The 24,524-nt window shown below is 35.3% G+C and overlaps 1 protein-coding gene across 3 annotated transcripts in view; it reads right to left on the bottom strand.

Annotated features, from left to right (window-relative positions):
- TLK1 (tousled like kinase 1) overlaps positions 1–24,524 on the bottom strand; it is a 166,913-nt gene that overhangs the window by 19,603 nt on the left and 122,786 nt on the right. For all 3 annotated transcript variants that reach the window (XM_078327412.1, XM_002749326.7, XM_008998727.5), the window contains 2 exons: positions 15,366–15,432; positions 2,658–2,755 (listed from right to left, as the gene is read on the bottom strand). In XM_078327412.1, the coding sequence (XP_078183538.1) occupies positions 2,658–2,755; positions 15,366–15,432 (165 nt within the window). The remainder of the gene's footprint in view (positions 1–2,657; positions 2,756–15,365; positions 15,433–24,524) is intronic.

Genomic DNA, 24,524 nt, shown 5'->3' with positions numbered 1-24,524 from the left:
TTTTATAGTATTGACATATAATTAAACATAATTATAAACTGACCTTCTTCATTAAATTTGACTGTCTTTGGACTTTTGTAAAATAAAATTTTAATGACCATTTTTAAAAAAGATTTTTTTTAAACTAAAAAAAAAAAAATTACTCATGGACAATACTACTACTATTACTATTTAGTATTTATTACACTTGCCACATATAGGCTGAATGTCCCTTACTGAAATAGCTGGAACCAGAAGTGTTTCAGATTTTGGATTGTTTTTTGGATTTTAGGATACCTGCATTATACTTGCCAATTGAGCATCCCTAATCTGAAAAACCAAAATCTGAAATGCTCCAATGAGTGCATGACCTCTTAATGTCATGTCAGTGCTCAAAAAATGTTCAGATTTTAGAATTTACATTTTTCAGATTTCCAAAATTGGGATGTTCAATTTATGTGTTTTACGCTCTTACCTGGATTAACTCATTTAGTTTTCAACCCACCCGTATCAGGTAGGTCCTATAACTATGTCTATTTTATAAATAAGGGTACTGCTGCACAGAGAAGTTAAGTAACTTGCTTAAGCTTAACAGCTAATAAACAGCAGGGCTTAGCAGAAAAATACGGTTCCAAAATGTACACTTTCAAAAAAAAAATAAAAATCAATGTTATCTTTATAATTCCCAATGCAAATACATTGCACTTTATTTTATTCAAGATCAATTGACTACAGATTGACTAATTAAAGCTTTTTCTCGAACTTGTTAATATAAGAAATTTCTCCTTAGTTTCAAGCCACACTGGAAAGCTTTAACAACTGATTTTATTTTCATCAATCTAAGTCATCCACAAAATTTGAAATGTAATTTTTGAAACAGTCTTAAAATAATTCAGTATCATATGCTCTATTAGATTTTTTTTTTTTGAGACATAGTCTTGCTCTGTTGCCCAGGCTGGAATACAACCTCCGCCTCCCAGGTTCAAGTGATTCGCCCACGTCAGCCTCTCTAGTAGCTGGGATTATAGGCGCCCACCACAACGCCCAGCTAGTTTATTTTCAGTAGAGATGGGGTTTCACCATGTTGGCCAGACTGGCCTTGAATTCCTAACCTCAAGTGATCCACCCGCCTCAGCCTCCCAGAGTGATGGGATTACAGGCGTGAGCCATCACACCTGGCTCCTCACTTTTTTTGAGACAAAGTCTCATTTTGTCACTCAGACTGGAATGCAATCTAGGCTCATGGCAGCCTCAACATCCCAGGCTCAAGCGATCCTACCTCAGTCCCCAAGTAGCTGGGACTACAGGTGCATGCCACCCTGCCCAGCTAAGTTTGTGTTTTTGTAGAGATGGGGTTTTACCATATTACTCAGGCTCATCTTCAACTCTTGGGCTCAAGTGATTTGCCCACATTGACCTCCCAAAGTGCAAGAATTACAGTCCTGAGCTACTACACCTGCCCTTCATTAGAATTCTAATCTGACAGAATTTAGGTTAGTCTGTATCAGTTATTTCCCTTCACGTAATGGAATCTGTATATTTATGAATTACACATACACAGACATCACAAGAAGGCCTTTCTAAGCAAGATTTTCATATTTCACACAGAAACTGGCCACTTCCTATTCTGATACTCATATTAACTCATGAAGCTTTAAACTACATGAATAGTCTTAAAGATGAAATATAAACAGAAACCTTTCCTCTTTTACATCAACTAAATCCAAGTAGTACCTTGCTAAATTTCTGCTTCTACATCTTGCTCAATATGTATCCTTTTCATGAAGTTCCCACAAACCCACAGATATTTTCTCTTCTTTCAAGTGCTTTAACATATACTATCTATGGCTCTCATTCTGACAAACAGGAATTAAGAAAATAGACTGTAAATTGTACTTTTCCATTTCTCTCCCAATTCTTGCATAATGTGGGATACACATGGCTTACTGAAATACTTTTGGTTGAAATAATTTCTCTTTCACTACTGTAACATTAACTTTGGTATTCAAATATTTATTAAGTGCCTGCCGTACGTCAAACACTGGTCTAGGCTCTATGGATGAAGCAAGAACAAAACCAAGTCCTTGCACTCATGAAGCTTACATTCTAGTGGGAGGAGGCAAATAATAACTAAAAATAAATTTATAATTCTGGATAGTGATCGACATTCTGAAAATATAAAGCAAGGTAACAATATTAAAAGAGAAAACACAGAGGCAGATTTTTTTTTTTTTTTTTTTTTTTTTAAAGAAATGGGGATCTCACTACCTTAGCCTCCTGAGTAGCTGGAACTACAGGTGTGCACCACTGAGCCTGACTAGGGACTGCTATTTTAAATAGGGTAGCCTAAGAATGGCCTTTCTAATGAACATCTGAAGTGAGATAAGTATTAAGCCAATTAGGTGTTTAGAGGAGGAACAGCCAGGCAGAGGAAATCGTTAAGCACAAAACCCCATTGAGATGGGAATGCTCTCAACAGGTCTGAGGAGAGAAGTGAGGAAGGTGGCCAGGGACCAGATTATAAAAGGCCTTCCAAACCATGGGAAGGACTCTGGATCTTTTCTAAGTATAATGAGACAACCCGACAAGGAAATATTTTGTTTATGCTCCCTACAGGGGTGGGGTGGGGAGAGGGAGTTTTAATAATATAAAATCATGAAATGCAAATAACAACTTACTGTGAATTATCTTCATTGTTTATTCTTTTCAGCTCTCGTATGTGAAGATTTCTGACTCTTTCCAAACGTTCAAGTTCTGCCTGGATTTCTGCCTCTTCCTGAAAATGAAGAGAGGGGACTATAACAAGCTCAATTTATTTGTGATATAAAAAAGATAGTTTTACCCATGCATCAATTTTTTACAGTGATGCGAAGAATAGTATATTATAAAGTACCACTGAGTTAAAAGACCAAACTGTTCTTTTCAATGCCCAAAAGATGGAAAAAGATAAGGCAAAAACCTATTTCAAGAAACCATTCTCCACATGAAAATCTATACCTAATGAGATGCTGGGTTTTACTCTGTACTACAAGAAATCTATTTTTATAATGTGTATACAAAAGGTAGTTGGAAACTGACATAAAATGAGCTGAAAATTTTATTTCTAGTCCATGCAAATTTTAATTTAAGAAGGAATAATTTACTAGTAGAAAACAAAGTGAAAATATTTTATAACAGCTAAAAAGAGGAAGAAAGGAAAAAAACAGAGTGATTCTTCCTATACCTTACAATATTTGGAGTACAAATACACACACACACACACACACACACATATCACTCACTCAAATAAATTCCACTGCAATCCTAAAGAGACATTACAACAAAAAATTTAGATTGCTGTAGTAGACTGAGTTATCAGAGCAGATGTAAATAAATCCTAAAGAAATTTAATCATTTAATATAAATATTTTGACAAATACATTTTTCTCTTAAAATATTTAACTTTTAGACTAGCCACCGAAACAAATAAGCACACATATTACTCATGTCATACACACACATACACACACACACACACACACACACACACCCCTTTGTCAATACAAATTTGAATACTACTTAAAAAATGTAAGACTGTGCCAAATATCAGTGAAAATTCCTAGCCCAATTTCTTTTTTCACTCTGTCACCCAGGCTGGAGTGCAGTGGCATGATCATGGCTCACTGCAGCCTCGACCTCCCAGGCTCAAGTGATCCTCCTGCCTCAGTCTCCCAAGCAGTTAGGACCACAGGCATGCACCAATATACCTAGCTAATTTTTTGTAGAGACAGGGTCTCGCTATATTGTCCAGGCTGGTCTCGAACTTCTGGGCTCAAATGATCCTCCTGCTTCAGCCTCCTAAAGTGTTGGGATTATGGGTGTGAACAACCATACCTGGCTTAGAATATTTTTAGTACATAATTTTGAAGTAAAGAAATACAGATCACTTTGGCTTAATGTGTGCCCACTAGACCATGTGGAATAGAAGTTTTTTCTGAATAATGCACTTAAATATTTCATCAGCTCCTTAGCTTCTTTTCTTTTAGTAACTTATCTTTTGATATAAAAAATTCTTTACCTCAAAATACAACTCTGAAATTTACTTTAAAAATATAAATAAATATGATCATTTCATTCAAAGACAGATAATAGAGGCATAAAGCTTATTATACCAGTACCTAAGAGAAAAATTCAGAGGAATATTTTAAGCATTATGAGAAAAAACAAATTAAATCTCTAAAGATTATGTTGTTTGTACTTCACATTACTCTTAAGGTTATTTTTATTTTAAAATGAAATTCAACTTGTTACAGGGATATAACTTGTTATAGGGATATTTAATGCAGATTAGATATTATATGGCAAAAGAAAATTTCAAAATAAATTCAAATGAAGATAAATCTTCCTAGAATTCTTGGGAGATCTTCTAAAATAGATACACTACACAGATTGTCTTAATTTAACTAAAATTTCCTCATTAATAGCTTCAGTCACAAATGTTTTTAATTATAAAAAGTAAAGTGATATCCTAGGAGAGTCAACAAAGTTTCATTATAAAAACAGAAAGTAAATGTTAAAGCTTTGAGACAAAAAACTCAAAACATGGCTTAGTTATCACAGTTTAGCCATGTAAATTAGATAAGAAATGGGCCACATAGCTTTACTGTGGAGTATGAAAGAATTTAAACTGATTTACATTAGAAATCTAGAATCTAGATTAGATTCTAATCTAGACTAGAATCTAGAAAGCAATGACTTTTTCCCTTCCTGTTACTAACATTTGCTGCTTAAAAAATTTGACTCTCACACATGTAGGAAACTACTAAACATTTGTTAGGCTGGTGAAAGTTTAAATAATCTGATACAATTGTGAAAAGCCTATTAAAATAAATACTTGTTTTAACTTTTATTTGAAATTGTGGCATGGGGAGATTATTTCAACAGTGAATTTATAAAAATTAAATTTTACTGAGTCATAAATACTTATTACAAGATATTCAAATAGGTTGTTGATGAACATAATTACATTTGTCTTATAATCTTCAGATGTCTATACAATGGTAGTAATCAATATTACAAAATAAATACTTGTTAAAGAAAGTAAAATGTATGTCCGAATCAGCAAATTAAAGCAAACTTATTTTGCCTCTAAAAACATGAGAAATATGTCCCATAAAAATCTTACAAAATAAACAGCACAAGCAAATTTCAATCCATTTGAATTGTTAAGTTTACTGGAAAAAAAACAAAATGTCAGTAAGCACTAGAGAAAAAAAGATGGATTCCGGGTATTTAGAAGGGAAATGTCAAGGGAAGAAACTATGTCTTACATACGGATAGACAGAAATCCACCATACTCAGTGAAATATATTTGTCTTTCATTTGCAACTTAGTATTTCACAATATCTTGGACTTCAAGCAAACTGACATACTTCTGAGGGAAAGGTAACTCTGCTACTCTAAAAACTCTTAAAATTCCACTAAGAAAAAGTGCACATATTGTAATGGGCTGAATGTCTCTGCTCCCCTAAAATTCATATACTGAAGCCCTCACTCCCTAATACGGTAGCATTTGAAGATGAGGCCTTTGGGAGATACTTAGGGTTGGATTAGGTTATGGAGCCTTCATGATGGGATTTGTGGCCTTATGAGAAAAAAGGTCCCTCCACCCCCTGCCAAGGAGCACAGAGAAAAGGCCATGTGAGGACAGAATGAGAGGGCAGCTATCTGCAAGCCAGCAAGAGTCGTTACTCTTGCTGAGGAGTAAGGAAAACTGAACCCCGAACCCTGCCTGATCTTGTCTTGGACTTCCAGAATAGATGTCTGTTGTTTACGTGCCTAGTCTGGTATTTTGTTATGGCCAACACACATACTTGTAGGTAAATGCTAGTGCAATACTGTCTAGCACCTTGCCCTCAGAGAATGGGGCAAGGTGCAGTTTTGATTTGGCCCAGGTACAACAGTCTGAACAACTAACTAATCTTTGCTACAGATCTATCCAAAGATCTATCCAGTAGGCTACATTCTCCTTGCCTGAGACTGATCTTAACCTCTGGGCCATCCTCAGAATTAATCTTTTTCCAAGGGTTCAGAAGAAGAGAGGATAACTGGGCTCATAATTGATCTGTACTCATCACAGAATGGAATCCTCAAACTCAGCAAAACAAGGCCAGATGAGTAGACTGAAAGGAGACAATCCAATCAGCTAAGTTGTGCTTAGTAAGAACACCAAGTTTCAGTGCTGAATTCCTACTCTAAGCATTTAATGAAAGCAGAGAAAATCTAGAAGAAACAAAGAGACAAATAGCATTTCTAGAAATGAACTGGACTCAGTAGTTTATTACAATGAAGAAAAGACATAAATAAGAACAGACTGTATTAGAAGGAGAGGTAGGATTGGCAATTAAATACACAATAAAAGGACATGAGTCTTTTCTGTTTAAACAAATAAACAAAAATACAAGGGACAGTTTAACACTACATACTATAGCTATTTTAACAGTATTTTCAAATAAAATCTAATACTCTCACTCACATAAAAAGCCAAATCAGACAGGTATACTACAGATCTCAACATTGTCTCATTGTTTAAGTAACCTGCAAAAAACACTACCTTCTAACAGTCAAAAATTTTTAAATGTATATGGATGATAAATCCCACAGCAACTTAACTAAAAGACTTTGTCTCTCACCAGATCTTCAGCATAGAAATGCTTTCTATTTGTAATAAAGGTCTCCTACGGCAACTTAATATCCCTTTATCTCAAGTCTATAAGCCAAATGTAAGCTGTAACAATGTAGAATTTCTGTAAAATTCCAGGTTAAAAGTGATAGGTGATTCCTATGTGAGGCAGATGTTTTTTAAAAAGAAAAAAAAAAATGGTAGGTGAATCTGGAGTATTTTGGAGAATTCCTCATAATGGCAATTTTTCCAAAGGCAATGATTAAACGGTCAAATATGGTAGGCATTAAAACTATAAGGCTTAAAAAGTTATAAAACATATTTTTACATGTAAAACCAATACATTTCCTGAAAAATTTAACTTGTTAAAGTTATTTAGCAAATCCTGAATATATGTGACATATTCTCTCTACCAAAAAACTCAATTTGTAAGAACTGCCTTCCCATAAAGCCAAGATAAAATATGAAGTACTCTGATATATTATTCTCAGCTTGCCTATAACCTGTGGGAGTTGGTAGAAGAATACAGCTTGGAACAGGTCTATTCAACAGCACCATAACAACAAACAGTACTTAAGAAAACCAGTTCAGAATGAGGTTTTAACACCAGCCAGGTACAGTGGCTCACGCTTGTAATCCCAGCACTGTGGGAGGCCGAGGCCGGTAGATTGCCTGGTCAGAAATTTGAGACCAACCTGGCCAATGTGGTGAAACCCTATATCTACCAAAAATAAAAAGATTAGCTGATCGTGGTGGCACTCTCCTGTAACCTCAGCTACTCAGGAGGCTGAGGCATGAGAATCGCTTGAACCCAGGAGATGGAGGTTGCAGTGAGCCAAGATTACGCCACTGCACTCCAGCCAGTCTGGATGACAGAGTGAGACCTTGTCTCAGGAAAAAAAAAAAGTTTAACACCAAATTCACTTTAGTAATGTGAACAATATTAATCCCTTAAAAGTTAACTCTCTCAGTCCTAAAAAAAATTCTATTTTAATTTCACAAACTATTTATAACGCCATTCTAAAAGTTTACCACCAGGAAAGTAAAAGTTAAAAGTAACAAAAATCACTATTAAAAGCTAATTAAGAGTGGGTCTCGGTGGTTCACATATGTATTCCCAGCACTTTGGAGAACTAAGGTGGGCAGATCACGAGGTCAGGAGTCCAAGACCAGCCTGGCCAACATAGTGAAACCCCATCTCTAGTAAAAATACAAAAATTAGCCAGGCATGGTGGCGGCTGCCTTAAGTCCCAGCTACTTGGGAGACCGAGGCAGGAGAATCACTTGAACCCAGGCTGCACTCCACACTGCATTCCAGTCTAGCCTGGGTGACACAGCAAGAGTCTATCTCCAAAAACAAGAAAAAAGAAAGAAAAAAAATGGCGCTAATTAAAAGAAACGGCAGTGCAAAAAAAAAATTTAAGAAGAAAACCAATTTATTTCAAATATATCCTTATTATATGTCACCATATTATATGCTTTCCCATATCCTAAATATAAATATGTGAGATATGAACCAATGAAAATAAAAGCCAGCTAGCCAGCCAACAAACCAACCAAAATAACCACCTAGACAAAGGAGGTCTGAATTTTGAAACTATTGCACCATAATCACATTTCTGCTTGAGAATAATTGTGTAGATTGGGGAGAAGTGTAGGAGAATGAGAAGAGACAAAAATCATCAAATACTGGGGGCTTTCTTTCCTAATTATATAAATGTTCCCTCCACTCCCATCCCCAATCACTAAAGTGGTTTATTACTGATGAAAGCATGCTGTATCACCTTAGGTATGTCCAACTAACTTAATTATATTAGTATCTTTACTCAATGTTTTTCTCTCTACATACTTATTTCCTGTTTTTTCTGGGTGTGTGTGGAGGGGGTAGTGGTTTATTCTCCCTTCAAATGCATAAATACATACATTAATACCCCTAACTTGGAATGGCTGTTAAAACAGACAAGTTTTAATTCTGTCAATTCCTTTATTTTATTATAACAAAACAAAACAAAAAACTACCTCCCAGCATCAGATAAATGTTAAGAATTCAACTGACTGGCAAAAATTTAAATATCTACCATACTTGTCTTAAAAACATTTATAGCTGCTATATTATGGGAGTGAAATTCTGTAACATTAAACACTAACCAAGGGGCTGACACCAACCCTGAGCACACACAGGTACAATGCCTTCATACAATGTACAGCAGTCCTTCTCCCAGTTTTCTTTTCTGCTTCCTGCCCCCACTTTTTTTTTTTCTTTGTAAATACAAGATTTCCAACTCCTGGGCTCAAGTGCTTCTCTGGTCTCTGCCTTCCAAAGTGTTAGGATTACAGGCATGAGTCACCGTGTGTGGCCTCTGCTTCCTTTTAAACCTAGTCTTCTACATGCTTATTATGCATATGGCATGAATTTACAGTTATGATTGGGAAGAACTGGTAGCCAAGCAACTGTTTTCTCTTTTTTGTGAAAGTTATCTCTGAACTGAATTTACAAATCTGAATTAATTACAAATCCTGCTGATGGCTAACATGACTCGTAAGATTCTTTCCAAAATGTTTTAAACTCCATTACCTGTATAACAACAGGTCTAATATTCAACAGTGGGGAAGTAACAAACCTTTTACCTCTACATTTTTATTTTGGTAGCTGAACATTAGCTACTACAAAGTTAAGGTTGTGTGATTATAAATAGGGAAAAATAGAGCCAGTAGTTTGCAGGTCCATATGTGAGTTAAGAGGTAAAAACATAAACACTGGGTTTTCCCATCTACAGCTGGTTCCATGTTCTCTTACCACAGTCATCTTTTTGGGACAACTCATTATTAAATGGAAAATAGTAGTAAGAACAAAATGGAAAGTAAGAATTCCAGCACTCTTCTTGGCACCTTTCTTGCACACACACACACCAAGGAATCAGGAATCTTTTAACATTCATCATAGGCTTAATCACGACTTTTTCTAGTAGAGTGTACTTTTCCCAGAATTCAGCTGAAAACTACTGCCTACACAAGCAGCATCTTGTGTCAGGTTCTACGGAAACATCATGTACAATGTGGTTGGCTTTAACTGAGAGAATTCCTAAAAGATTTCTTCCAGACATGGCTATAAATATAAGATGAACACACAGGTTTAAAGATTAAGCCCTCTAGCATTATACAGCTCATTATTTTCATTCAAATCTAAAGTGACAAAAAATGTCACATATGCAAACTTATTCTTTGGGGTCATACTAAGGGTTTGATAAGTTAGATGACAATGGTATTCTAGAAAAAAAGACCAAAGGGGACATCAAACTTCAAGAATATTTGGGGGTCAATTCACCTAAAGCCAACGCCCTGTATTCTCCACTGTTCAAAAGGCTTGTAGACAATCCATTGTCTTCCATTTCAACTAGTTGCATGGTCCACTGTGAAGGAGTGAGAAAAAAGCTGTGTACTTGTTCTTGACCTGTAAAGATTTCATCATGGAAGATTAATACTGATGCTGCTGCTGCCTGTTACTGGTTGTTTCTCTTTGCAGGTGCCAATATCGGTCAGAGAACAGGATTTCAGTGGCAGAGTTGTTGCTATACTGTTATCTCTTCAGAACGGAGGCACAAGGAGAGATGAATGCCACATCGCAAGGAGCAAAGGAGAGAGAGAGAAAGAAATGGTGTCAGGTGGCATGTTGGATGTGATTTTTGTTTTAGTAGAGATTGAGATGACTGTAAATTGTTTAGCTGACTCCTTCGGTCTGCAAAGATACATTTGTGTTGGTGCTGATGATTCTTGACTAATCCTGTTTCAATTACAAACTGGTTATGTTTTTCAAATACAACTTCTGGCACTTATATTCAGGGCTCATAAGTCAAACGCACTCACACACACACATTCACACATACATTAGAGGCAGTCCTTACTAAACTATTTAATACTCCATACTAGATGCCACTCTTTCTAAACACATTCTCTCCAACTAATCAAATATTTAAAATCAAGAAGACAAAAAAATTTAAAGACAAGAAAATAAAGAGTAACATACCCACATGCTGTTCATATCACAAACTTTAACAGCAGTGTCAAGACATAGTTACTGGACCTAATAACTTTCAAAATTCTCATTTATTCATCAGTTTTGGGTATTATAATTGGTAACTGGTAACTTTTAAGAAATATGGACATTTTGAGGAAACTGATCTTGCAGGGACTGTATTTTAGTTTTAGTTATATGTGTTAATCTAGTGACAATCCTTGAAAGCACATCCACACCGTTTTCTTCAACTCCAGAATAAAGATCTGACTATATAATCAACCTAGCAGAGCTTCTGAATCACAAAGAAAAATGTTTTCCCACAATCAGAATTTAACAGAGACAGGTATCAAAACCAAATCAACTGTAACAGCAAGCTGGTATTTGGCTGGTTTCCTTGAATGCATGATTCCACATGGGGCACAGGTAGATAAAATGGGATCATTAGAAGCTTTGTCTCAACAAACAACTTTTTAAAGATAGGAAATTACTCTCTTTGCAACTACAAGCTTTTATTAATAACTGAGGAAGTTAGTACATAATTAATGACAACCAAAAAAGTTAACTGTTTCTTTTGAAATAGTCTCAGGAATAATTTGTATGCTCTCTATATATTTTATTATATAGTTCTAAGAATTCCTTAAGATATATTTTAAATTTACTTTAGAGTTTTTATTTAAAAAAATTTTTTATAAAGGTCTTTGCTGACCTTTAAATTGAGTGAAAATCAATATATTAGTTAATAATAAAGAAATACTGTAGTTGATACAACAGTCACTAACATAATGCCCAAGGAAGGAAATAAGTGAAAATGAAAAATAATGTGCATGAAAAATAATTAACTTAAAACTGGTTCTCCTTTATCTGTAATGAAAATGAAATAGCATGTTCACGCCCCACACCAAAAAAAATTACAGAAAAGCAAATAGTCCAATACTTAATAGAGATGCAAGGAAAGCCACAAATTAGTTTTTCTGAATACAAAGAAGCAACTTCCTATTCATCTACAACAAAATAATTCTGGGAATGAATCACATGGGTACAGTCATTGAAAAGGAGTGAGAAAGGTTCAAGTTTTGGCTTTGTCACTTACTGGTGGTAGTACTCCAGATGAAGTATATATACATCTTGGCATTCAAAAAAGTATAATTAATGTTCACTCAAAAATGGTTAAAACTTCAAAGTCTATAAAAAGTAATATTATGTAATTCTGTTAAAATGGGAATTTGAATTATGCCTGTGTCAGAGTGTGGCAATAAATCACGTAGTAAATGGGTAAGCAATGACTGTACAAACTGGGAACGACTAAAACAAGAAATATAAGATGAAAGAATTCTTGATACAGTTGAGGGAAAAAAGTGATGCTGCACAATGATTTTCCTAATCTCAGAAGACAAAACTAATAAGCCCACAAGTAAGGTTACATTTACTTTTCGTAACTAGAAACATCTATTTATTTTAGCCACGTACTTACTTTTGGAGGTTTCTGCCTCTGATTCCTTACTCTATCACACTTTGGATAATAGAGTAAGGCTATCTTTGAATTTATTTTTTCTAACCCTAAAGAACAGCATAAAATGTGAACTGAGCTTTATGATTTATTCAAAGGTAAATATGCTTTTTCATATTTTAGTTTAGCTTTTCAATTATTACTGTGATTATCATTATGAAACAGAATCTATGTCATAAATTATCCACTTCAAGAAAAAGTAAACAGGTCTTTCTATTCTCGTTTGTCCATATGACATGGGCTTCCTCAATGAACTTTTGTCCTTCAGTGCTAACAAAGTTAGTCTAATAATTAATTCTGCTTAATGTTAAGAGTTTACTGAAGGGAGAAAGGGTAAGAGAGTCACCCCGACTAATGCAAGAGTAAGCCAGTCTCCAAATCTAAACCCAAAACTGACTGGTTATATTTCCTGTGCAGAATACAAAGGACATCAAATATTCAGATCCAGCCTATGGTAGAAACTGCACACACTTACAAGTTGGGGTACAGTTCATGTCTGCTTAATAAACCCTGGAGCATAGGGAGCTGATAAGACAGAGTGATAACATCTTTTCTTTTGACTCAAGCCTGTCCTGTATGTATTAAAAGTCTGTTTATTCTTTTTTAGAAAACAGAATGACCTATTTTCCAACTGTGTTTCAGAATGCCAAATAACTTATTTTTATACATGTAACTTATTGCTTATTATTTTTTAACTGTATAACTCAAAAATTAATACCCAGTTCTAGGCAGACAACTGCTACTTACGCTCTAAAGTGACAGTACTTGCTTATTTTTGTTCCTTGTATCTACTACTGGCCACTTTCTTTTGTAATACTCTCATTCTTTTCACCCAAAATAGTCTCTTAGAAAAAAAAAATATAAGTATTCATGACATGAGAGTATGTTTCAGCATTATTGTTAATCCATTTCCCCAAAATATTCCATGATGGAGGTCAAAGAAAAGTAAATTTATGTTGTAAATTAGTTAAAAGAAGATAAAGTTAGAAATCTAAGACTGCTCAGTAAATTTGATAAAAGCTGGGAAAAAAGCAGGAAAAAGATTATGGAAGGGACAATTATTGGAAAGAATAAGTATATATGAAAAATACAGAAGTCAAACACTGGGAAAGAGGAAAATATGAAGGTTAGAAGAGAAGGTTTAGTGTTCTACAACATTTTACAAATGTCTATACAGTATCAGACACTTAAGTATACCTTACTTCAGAAAACTATTTTTCACAGAAACCAGTATTTTCAAAGTACCAGGAAAGCTTTAAAACCAAACAAAAAAAAACAAAAACAAACACTCCTTTGAAGCCTTTTCAAAGTGTACTTTTTGTAATACAAATAGCCACTTCCTAATTTAACTGCTTTATCATTTCAGGTTTTATAAAAGATTTTCATAAAATAAGGTGCACATGTAAAATGTCATCATAGAGTAATCTGAAATTTGTTCTTAATGTGAAAATAACAACCCTTCAGTAAACTCTCAAGTACATCTTGGGCACTGTAACTAAGTAAATAGTATTTCTTTATGACCGCAGGCTGGTTAGAAAATAACTGGTAAACCTTTATGTGAGACATCAGGCATAGGCCATTATGAACTCATTTTCAAAACAGTTTAGGTGGGCACACAAATACTTATGACTCATCCTGTATTAAAAATTCCCTTTCCCTTCTATAGTTCCTTTATATGGTTCTATCATTATTATCCAACTATTATGACAGTTCTATAGCTCTGTCTATTATAGAGAATAGACTGAAGCTGTCTACTAAGTCTCAAATAACAGGAAAAGTACTCAATAATTACAACAGAACAGAAAAGAACTACTTATAAAACAAAAAGACCAAAATAAATCATTTTTGAATTCACTGTTCAAGTAGTTCAGGTTGAAGCATTCTGAGCAGCTGGCATAGACAGATACAGCATATTAAAGGATATTAATGCAGATTATATATAATAATTTTTTTCTATTCCATATAATTAAATGGTAGGAGTCCCCAGCATATTAATAACATTTCCAAAACAAATTCGTATGCAGTGTAATAGTACCTGCTACCAGAACGGGTTTCTCTGTCCTACCTCACCCTAGCCCATGGAGACAACTTCATAGATACTATCTCCAATTAGTTCACCCATTCAATTTAACCTATAATTCAGCCTACTTACAAAATTTAAACAACCTGATAAGCAGAAAGCACAATAAAAAAACTGGGTCAAAGAAAAAGAATTTTACGTCTGTCGGTAACTTCATTTTGAGGGAAAAAAATTGACTATGTTATTACTACTTCTTTGAAATCATTTGAATTAAAATTAAGACCTGTAAAAACAATAAACTGATTACAATTTCAGAGTTTTCAAACAAGTAGAAAGATATACAATTATTTAAAAGTTTACTATAGTAATGTAACATTTTTCCTCAATTTTATCCCTTTATACTATTACTAATGATTAAGTGCTTTTTCCTAGGCACACGTTCTAATTAAAACATCACACCTGCAACAAATTAAAAGATAAGCCAAAGAAATGTTTGCTACTTATAATTGTTATTTCATTATGAAATGAACTAAACAATATGGAATTTTACAATTCATCTTTAAAACGAAGTTTTTTTTACCAAAAGGTAGTACTTAAATACAGTAATCTAAAGCCCCTGGAAGTCTGCCCAGGAATCACTCCTCCACTATAGAGACATGGTGTATCACCATCTCAATATTTTTAAGTTGCCACAAAGTAAAGGAATGTTATTTTGGCCAGGTGTGACAGCTCACGCCTATAATCCCAGCACTTTGGGAGGCCAAGGTGGGTGGATCACATGAAGCCAGGAGTTTGAGACCAGCCTGACCAACATGGAGAACCACACCCCCACCCCCACCCCCCGCTAAAAATACAAAAATTAGCGAGTGGCATCGCACATGCCTGTAATCCCAGCTACTGGGGAGGCTAAAGCACGAAAATCACTTGAACCAGGAGGTGGACGCTGCAGTGAGCTTAGATTGTTCTACTGCACTCCAGCCTGGGTGGCAGAGCAAGACTGTTTCAAAAAATAAAAAAAATATATAAATAAAATAAAGTAACTTTAATGCACCTCTTTTTAATCTGAAGTTTTTAATTTGAAATCTTATTCTCTTAAATTTTGACTTTTAAAATAATAGACTTATAACTCTCCGCAAACTCTTGCAGCAAATTGAACTAAAAATATAGCATATGTTTCACATACCTTTTTGAGATGTCCTAGTCTAAGTTTGAAAATTTCTTCCTGTTCATGATATTCTGCCAAAGTCAACCTGTCAAAAATGAAATTTTAATCCTACATATTGAGATTAACACTTACTGTTTATTAACAACTAGCAAAATATAAATGCAATCAAATGGAAATACTAAAGCGTGGATAACTTTCAGCCTAAAATGTATGAGACAAAATCCTTTGAGATATTCTTCAGAATACATTTTATACTTTTAAATGAAAGTTAACTAATTCTACAATGATTTAATGAGTACCATTTATCAAGTGATGTTCTAGAATTTATATCCTAAGGATACAATAAAAAACAAGACAATCTCTCCTTACATGTTAGTTTGAGCTTACATGCTATCATGGAGGTAAGCAGGCATAAAACCATGTAATGAAATAAGTAAGTGTAAGCAACAGTGTCATGAAGAAAGCAAAAAAGGATGGTATAGTAATTACTAATTGCATTATGTCAATTTGGACTGGGTGTTAGTGAGGTGACCTTCATCTAAATAAGAAAAAGACAACCATGAGTACTCTGGGGAGTATATTTTAAACAGGAGTTACAGAAATTTCAAAACCCTAAGATGAAAATAAGTCGTGGCATGTAAATAGAAGAGAAAAAAATGGGAGCAAATCAGATGTAGTCAAAAAGGTAGGGAGCAGTAGGAGAAGTAAGCTGGGGAGACATACTATGTATGGATTTCAAGCCAAGAAAAGAATTTCAATTTTACTCCAAGAGTAGTGGGAAATCACTGAAAAAGGAGTCAGTCCAGTTTGGGCAGTTTTTAAAAAGAGAAAAAAATCAAAGACCTTTTTCCTTTCTCTGCCTCAGTATGTTGGGAGTAAATAAGCAAGATAAAGAAATGCTAAATCTCTGGTTAAAGTACTTAATTCTAGTTGGGTGCAGTGGTTTACACCTGTAATCCCAGCACTTTGGGAGTCTGAGGCAGGTGAATTGCTTGAGCCTAGGAATTCAAGACCAGCCTGGGCAACATAACAAAACCCCGCCCTCAATCTCCCCCATCCCCCAAAAAGCTCTCAATTCTTATACTCCAAATATACAGATAGGGTCTTGCTTTGGTGTCCAGCTTGAATCTGAACTCCCAGGCTCAGGTGATTCTCCAGTCTCAGTGTCCCAAGTATCTGGAAATACAAGTGCACACTACCATGCCTAGCTACTTCAAAATCTTAATAAAAATAAACAGAAACAGGACTTTAAGTCTTGAAAGTGCTTCATGGTTATTTATTTCAAATATTCTTACCTAACTTTGAAAAATTACCAATTTCAGCCGGGTGTGGTGGCTCACGCCTATAATCCCAGCACTTTGGGAGGCCAAGGTGGGTGGATCACAAGGTCAAGAGATTGAGACCATCCTGGTCAACGAGGTGAAACCCCGTCTCTACTAAAAATACAAAAAATTAGCTGGGCATGGTGGGGCGTGCCTGTAATCCCAGCTACTTGGGAGGGTGAGGCAGGAGAATTGCTTGAACCCAGAAGGTGGGGTTGCGGTGAGCCGAGTTCGTGCCATTGCACTCCAGTCTGGGTAACAACAGCAAAACTCCGTCTCAAAAAAAAAAAAAAAAAAGAAAGAAAGAGAAAGAAAAATTACCAATTTAATATATGTAGAACCATAACAAGACTTATTAGGGTCTTGCTCTGTTGCCCAAGCTGGAGTGCAATGGCGCAATCTCAGCTCACTGCACCTCCACCTCCCAATTTCAAGCGATTCTCCCACCTCTGCCTTCAGAGTAGCTGGGACTATAGGCATACGCCACGAAGCCCAGCTAATTTTTGTATTTTTAGTAAGACAGGGTTTTGCCATGTTGGCCAGGTTGGTCTCAAACACCTGACTTCAAGTGATCCACCTACCTCAGTCTCCCAAAGTCCTGGGATTAGAAGTGTGAGCCACCACAACTGGCCCCTATGCCAACTTTAAAAAAATAGCTTTTATCTATCACATTCAAGCCCTTGTTTGTCAGTTTACTTACGTGTTCTGAGGTTATTTCATTAAGCCCCTAACTCAGGTGTGATTTATTTGTTTGGTTTCAGTCCCTCAGCAACATTTAGTATAAAAGCTGCTTCCCCTTTAGCTAGGTGCTTATTAAATTTACTAATTCTAAAAAAGAAGTATTCAAAGGAAATAAACAAAAACAAAAACTTCAGTTAGCATTCTACTCGCAACACCTTAGGAGTCAAAAAAATTAACATTTTAAATTAAATCTCTCTATTCAGTCTTAGATAACACAACTACTGGATTTTATTACACTGAATACAGCAATAGTTGATAGCTGTAGTAGTTGCTTATAGTAAATTTAGAGAATTAAATGTAGGTGTGTGAATGCAGATGAAGTGAGAGAGGAAGGAGGTGGAAGGCAATACTAAAGAAAATGAGGTTTGAAAACTAAAATTGACAGTATCTCAACTAATCTAGAAAAGAAAAGATGTAGAAATGCTGGTAAAAAAAGCTTCTGGATATGCATATAGGTTTACGCCACTGGTAAAAGTATGCCTGTATAACAGTATCATAAATTGCTATTCTTAAAGTATGGTTTTAGGTTCACTAGTAGGCCATAGTATGAGCTCAGAACTAACTTTTAAAAGATATTTAAATTTGTTTTGTTTCTATATAGAAATTCTATACTTTTGATTTTTGCTGAGTTACAAAACAGCTAAAGTTTGGTATATCTTAAAATACAATTAGTACCTGACTTGAGTTCTTTGAAATTTTTGTCCTACCAAGACATTTGGCTATCATGTGTAATTGCAAAGCTCCTACACATGCACATGGCTAGACTTTCTGCAATGTGGGAGAAATGGTATTTTGTTGTTGTTTCCTTAGACTACTTATTTTCCAGGACAGTGACTCTTACCATTTTACAATCATAGAGATTAAAAAAATAAAACTGAAAGGAAGTTATAAACACTCTCTCCAGAAAATTTTACATATACATAATTCTGGCATTCACAGATCTCAGTAAGAGTTTCTCTGCCAGGGTCTTGTCTTGCCAATTAGAAAGCAAACCCCCAAATGGCAAAAGAGCCATTTCTTACATTTCTCTCCATCTTCCCACTAGTAAGTACTAGGGAATATTAATACCTGACATACAGTAGCTTTTTCGATAATCTCTGTTATCCATTTGTATTAATAAAAAATGTCTTTAAAGAAATCTATGTATTTAAATAAAAGAAACTGGGAACAATCTTCTTTAAGAAACAAGACTTAAGTACACAGAATGAAAAGATTTAAGCTAGGATAATGCTAACATCAGTGGCTTCTAATTATCAATTACTTTTATGTGTTTAAGATGTTTTTAAAAAAAAACCCGCCCTCGGCCAGGCATGGTGGCTCACAAGGTCAAGAGATCGAGACCATCCTGGTCAACATGGTGAAACCCTGTCTCTACTAAAAATACAAAAAAAATTAGCTGGGCACGGTGGTGCGTGCCTGTAATCCTAGCTACTCAGGAGGCTGAGGCAGGAGAATTGCCTGAACCCAGGAGGTGGAGGTTGCAGAGAGCCGAAATCGCGCCATTGTACTCCAGCTGGGGTAACAAGAACGAAACTCCATCTCAAAAAAAAAAAACAAAAACCTGCCCTCTCAAACAATTCAGTTGGTTAAATTACTTAGCAAATCTTTTATTTATAGATAAGGCAAAGATACAGTCCATCTCTTACCATAGAATCTCTAATGATAGCTAAATTATTAATATTTTTATTATGTACACATAAAAATATATTATTATACACACACAATATCTAAAAAGTTAACAAATTTAAACCCCAAACATAAGACTTGACTCCTGATAATCTGCCATACTAAGTTTGAGTGAATGAGAATTTTGATTTTAAAAGTATTCTAAAATAGTTTAATAGAAATGTGGGGTGACAGTATTAAAAAAAAGTAGAAATAACAAAAACAGGGAATACTCATTTTAAACAAATCTGGTATTCAATGTCTTAAAGACATTCTGTTTAAGCAGAGAATTAACCTGAAGCCTGAAAGTCAAAACACACAAGCTATGGTAAACACACTGTCAGAGGCACTTATACAAAAATTAGCCGGGCATGGTGGTGCACACCTGTATTCCCAGCTACTCAGGAGGCTGAGGCATGAAAACCACTTCAACCTGGGAGGCAGAGGTTGCAGTGGGCTGAGACTGTGCCACTGTACTCCAGCCTGGGCGACAGAGCAAGAAAAGAAAGAACAACAACAACAAAAACCCAGGCAAACTAACATCAAAGTTACTGGTCAAAATGGAAAGATTTTCTCCTAGTATCAGGAACGAGACAAGGACATTTACTTTCATCACTGCTATTCAATATTATACTGGAAGTCCTACCAGAGCAGTCAGGTAAGGAAAAGAAATAAAATGCATCTAAACTGTAAGCTAAAAAGTAAAACTATCTGTATTTGCAGATGATATGCCTCTGTATTTAGAAAATCTCCAAAAAACACAAGAAATCACTAGAGCAATAAATAAATTTAGCAAAGCTGCAGGGTATGAGAACAGGTTACTTGTATATATCAGCAATAAACAACCTGAAAATGATATTAAGAAAGCTATAATAGCATCCAAAAGAATATAATACCTAGGAATAAATTTAACCCAGGAGGTGAAAGACTAGCCTACTAAAAACTAAAAACTATTGCTAAGGAATTCAAAAAGAGCTAATTAAATGAAAAGATACCTGTGTTCCGAGATTGAGGACTTTCAAAAGTGTGGTACTACCATAAGAATACACATATATACCTATGAAATAGATCTGAATTCAGAAATAAGCCCAAAAATCTATGGCCAGCTGATTTTTGAGTAGTTAGTAATTTTTATTAAGGGCATCTTTTGCAGATATTAGTCATTAGTGTTCTTATAGTTGAAATACAATGAAGGGTACCAAGACCATTCAACGGGGAAAGAATAATCTCTTCAACAAATAAATGATGCTGGGACAACTAAAGACCTACATGCGTAACAATGAAGTAGGACCCCTACCTAATTCTATGCACAAAAAGTAACTAAAAATGAATCAATGACCTAAATATATAGGAACTAAAACTATTAGAAGATAATACAAGAGGCTGGGCTCGGTGGCTCAGCACTTTGGGAGACCAAGGCAAGTGGATCACTTGAGGTCAGGAATTCAAAACCAGCCTGGCTAACATGGTGAAACTCTATCTACTAAAAATTCAAAAATTAGCTATGCTTGGTGGTGGGCGCCTGTAATCCCAGCTACTCGGGAGGCTGAGATTAGAGAATCACTTGAACCTCAGAGGCAGATGTTGCAGTGAGCTGAGACTGCACCACTGCATTCCAGCTTGGGTGACAGAGTGAGACCCTGTCTCAAAACAAAGAAAGATAACACAGAGTAAATCTTCATGACCATAAACTTGGCAATAAATTCTTAGATTTGCCACCAAAAGCATAAGCAACAGTAACAAAAATCAATAAAGTTAGTTTCATAAAAATTTAAAAATCAACACAATTGAATTCATGGAGATAGAGAGTAGAATGATGATTACCAGAGGCTGGGAAGGGCTGTGGGAAGGGAGGCAAAAAGTGGGTGTGATTAACAGGTGCAAAAACATAGAATAAATAAGGTCTAGTATTTGATAACACAAGGGGATGGCAACAGTCAATAAAAATTTATTGTACATTTAAAAATAACCAAAAGAGTATAATTGGAATGTTTATAACAAAGAAATGATCAATGCTTGAGGTGATGGATACCCCATTTACCCTGATGTGATTATTATACATTATATGCCTGTATCATAATTTATCATGTACCCCAGAAATTGGTTGGTGCAAAAGTAATTGTGGTTTTTACCACTGAAAGTAGGCAAAAACCACAATTACTTTTGCACCAACCTAATACTATATGCCCATAAAAATAAAAAACTTCTGTATATCAAAGAACATTATAAAAAAAAGTAAAAGACAATCTACAGAATAAGACAACATACCTGCAAATCATATATCTGATATTCTGGTTGAATATCCAGAATATATTTGGGGAAAAAAACTCCCACAACAACAAAAAGACAGAGTCTGGTGAAAAAGTGAGCAAAAGACTTGAACAGACATTTCTCCAAACAAGATATATAAAGACCAGCACACATTAAGAGATGTTCAACAACATTAAGTCATTAGAGAAATGCAAATCAAAATCACTGTGAGATACCACTTTACACCCACTAGGATGGTAATGATTTTTAAAAAGGGAAAGTAAAAAGTATTGTCAAGGATGTAGAAAAATAGGGATAACTGTCATGCTGGTGGGAATGTAAAACAGTGCAGACTGGAAAACAGTTAAGCAGTTCTTCAACAAGTTAAGACATAAAATTACCATAATAACCACTACTAGATAGATACCCAAAAGAAAATAAAACATAAGCCCACACAGAAACTTGAAGACAGGTGTTTATAGCAGCCCTATTTATAATAACCAAAGGGTGAAAACATCCTAAATGTCCATCAATGAATGAATGGATAAACAAATTGTGTGCATAAACACAACAAATATTGTTCAGCCATAAAAAGAATAAAGTATTGATACTTCCTACAACTTGAATATACCTTGAAAACTTAGACTAAATGAAAGCCAGACACAAAAGGTCACATAAGGTATGAGTCATTTTATATAAAACATCCAGGAGAAGCAAATACAAAGAGAAAGAAAAACGATTATTTGCTACTGGGGGTAAGGACAGAAAGGGCTAGATAGCAATTATTTAATGTGCACAGAGTGTTCTTCTGGGTTAAGAGAACAGTTTTGAAACTAGAGAAAAGTGATGGTACATAACACTGTGAATGTACTAAATGCCATTGAACTGAACATTTTAAAATGGTTAATTGTATGTTATGTGAATTTAACCTCAATTTTTAAAATGTATCACTAGGAAAAACAAAAAGGTGATTGTGGGAGGAAAGAAATTAGTCTTTCTTTGAAAAGCACAAATGTTCACAATGTAATAGAAACTGAATTACAGATTAATAACTGATACGGTTTGACTGTGTCCCCATCCAAATCTGATCTTGAATTTCCACCAGTTGTGGAAGGGATCTAGTGAAAGGTAACTGAATCATGGGGGGAGGTGTTTCCCATGATGTTCTAGTGATCCTAAGTTTCACAAGATCTGATGGCTTTAAAAAGGGGAGTTTCCCTACACAAGCTCTCTTCTCTTGTCTGCCACTGTGCCAGACGTGCCTTTCACCTTCTGCCATGATTGTGAGGCCTCACCAGCCACGTGCAAACTGTTCATTCCATTAAATCTCTTTCTTTTGTAAATTGCACAGTCTTGGGTATGTCTTTATCAGAAGCATGAAAATAGACTAATACAATAGCTTACACACCAAGTACTACTGTGATATGCAGAGTAATGGCCAAAGATTTCCATATTCTAATCCTTGAGACGTGTATATGTTAGGTTATAAAGAAAAGGAAAATTAAGGTAGCAGGTAAAATTAAGATTGCTCATCAGCTGGCAGTAAAACAGGGAGTTATTCTGCATTACCCATGTGTGCCCACAGGAAGGGGCAGCAATGTCAGAATCAGAGTAATGTGACATGAAGACGGAAGGGGATCATAAACCAAAAAATGTGGGCAGCTTCTAGACGCTAGAAAAGGCAAGGAAAGGGACCTTCTTCTAAAGCCTCTAAAGTAACACAGCCCTGTTAATAGCGTGATTTTATCCCAACTGAAACCCATGTCAGATTTGTCATCTGTAAACTGGTAAGGTAACATATGTGTTGGTTAAAGTTAAGTTTGTGTGATTTGTTATGGCAGCCCTAAGAAAAAACTGCAGATCTTACCTAGAAGTAGAATGCTCCTTTAATAAATACCTAAAAACATGGAAGTGGATTTGAAATTGGGCAGGGGGCAGAGGCTAGAATTTTAAGAAGCATAATTTCTAAAGGCTGGGTGCAGTGGCTCATGTCTATAATCCCAGCACTTTGGAATGCCAAGGCAGGTGGATTGCTTGAGGTTAGGAGTTAAAGACTAGCCTGACCAACATGGTGAAACCCCATCTCTGCTACAAACAGAAAAATTAGACTGACTTTGTGGTGGGGACCTAGAATCACAGCTACTTGAGAGGCTGAGGCAGGAGATTCATTTGAACCCAGCCTCTGTCTCAAAAAAAAAAAAAACAAAAAAAAACCAGCATTAATTTCTAAAAAGTTTAAACAGATTGTCAGCCAGCTAAACTTCGTCAAAAAGAAAGGATAACAGAGAGGACAGAACCCTGTGCCCAAAAGGCAGAAGCACAGAAGATCATCATAGATTACTCCCAGAACTTGAAACCAAATGGAGTTTGGATGGATTTTGAAATTCACAGGAAATTTCCTTCCACTGCTTTCTGTTTTGAACAGGAATGTCTATAAACTGTCATCAGATACCTGTCCCACCATTGTACTGTGGGAGGAGGTAACTTGCTTCTAGTGTTTCAGTTTCACACATGAAGAAAAACTGTGTCTCGGGTGAATTATACCTCAAGTCTCAGTCATAAGTGATTTATTTAATGAGAATTGGAACTTTGAGCTTATGGGATTAAGATGACATGTTAGACTTTGAGCCGATATTGTAATGGGGATGAATGTCCTCTGCATGTGGAAATGATCAATCTTTGGGTGTTGGTAGGCAGAATAATGGCTTCCCCTAAATGCCATAGCCTAATCTTTGTAACCTGTGAATATGTTCCTTTCTATGGCAAAAGGTTTAAATGAGATCAAGGTTGCTCATCAGCTCATTTTAAGATAATTACTTTGAATAATTCAGCTATGAATATACAGAGCAAATAAAAAAATACATTTTATCTGCAGGAAACTAGTAAAAGTCACAGAAAAGGTAATGTCTGAACTGAATTAAAAAGCAGCAGCAGCAAGAGGCCAGAAAGAAGAAATGGGGTATTAAGAGGCATGATGACCCAAGAGTATACCATGGAGATACTTAAGCAAATGTAAAAAGGAATGCAAACTGTAGATTATGGAAGTGTCTTCTACTGCTTGTTTGCTAAAAGTTTTAGTCACAGAACAATGTTGAATTTTATCTAATTTTAGGTATCTATTAAGACGATAGGATTTTCTGTTTATGCGAAAAATTACATATATTTTTCTAATGTATAACCAACCTCGCACGTCCAACAT

Source organism: Callithrix jacchus, chromosome 6 (assembly GCF_049354715.1).
Source record: "Callithrix jacchus isolate 240 chromosome 6, calJac240_pri, whole genome shotgun sequence".
In the NCBI taxonomy this organism is placed as follows: domain Eukaryota; kingdom Metazoa; phylum Chordata; class Mammalia; order Primates; family Cebidae; genus Callithrix; species Callithrix jacchus.
The sequence above is the reverse complement of the archived record's forward strand: the minus strand, read 5'-3'. Positions and strand labels throughout refer to the sequence as shown.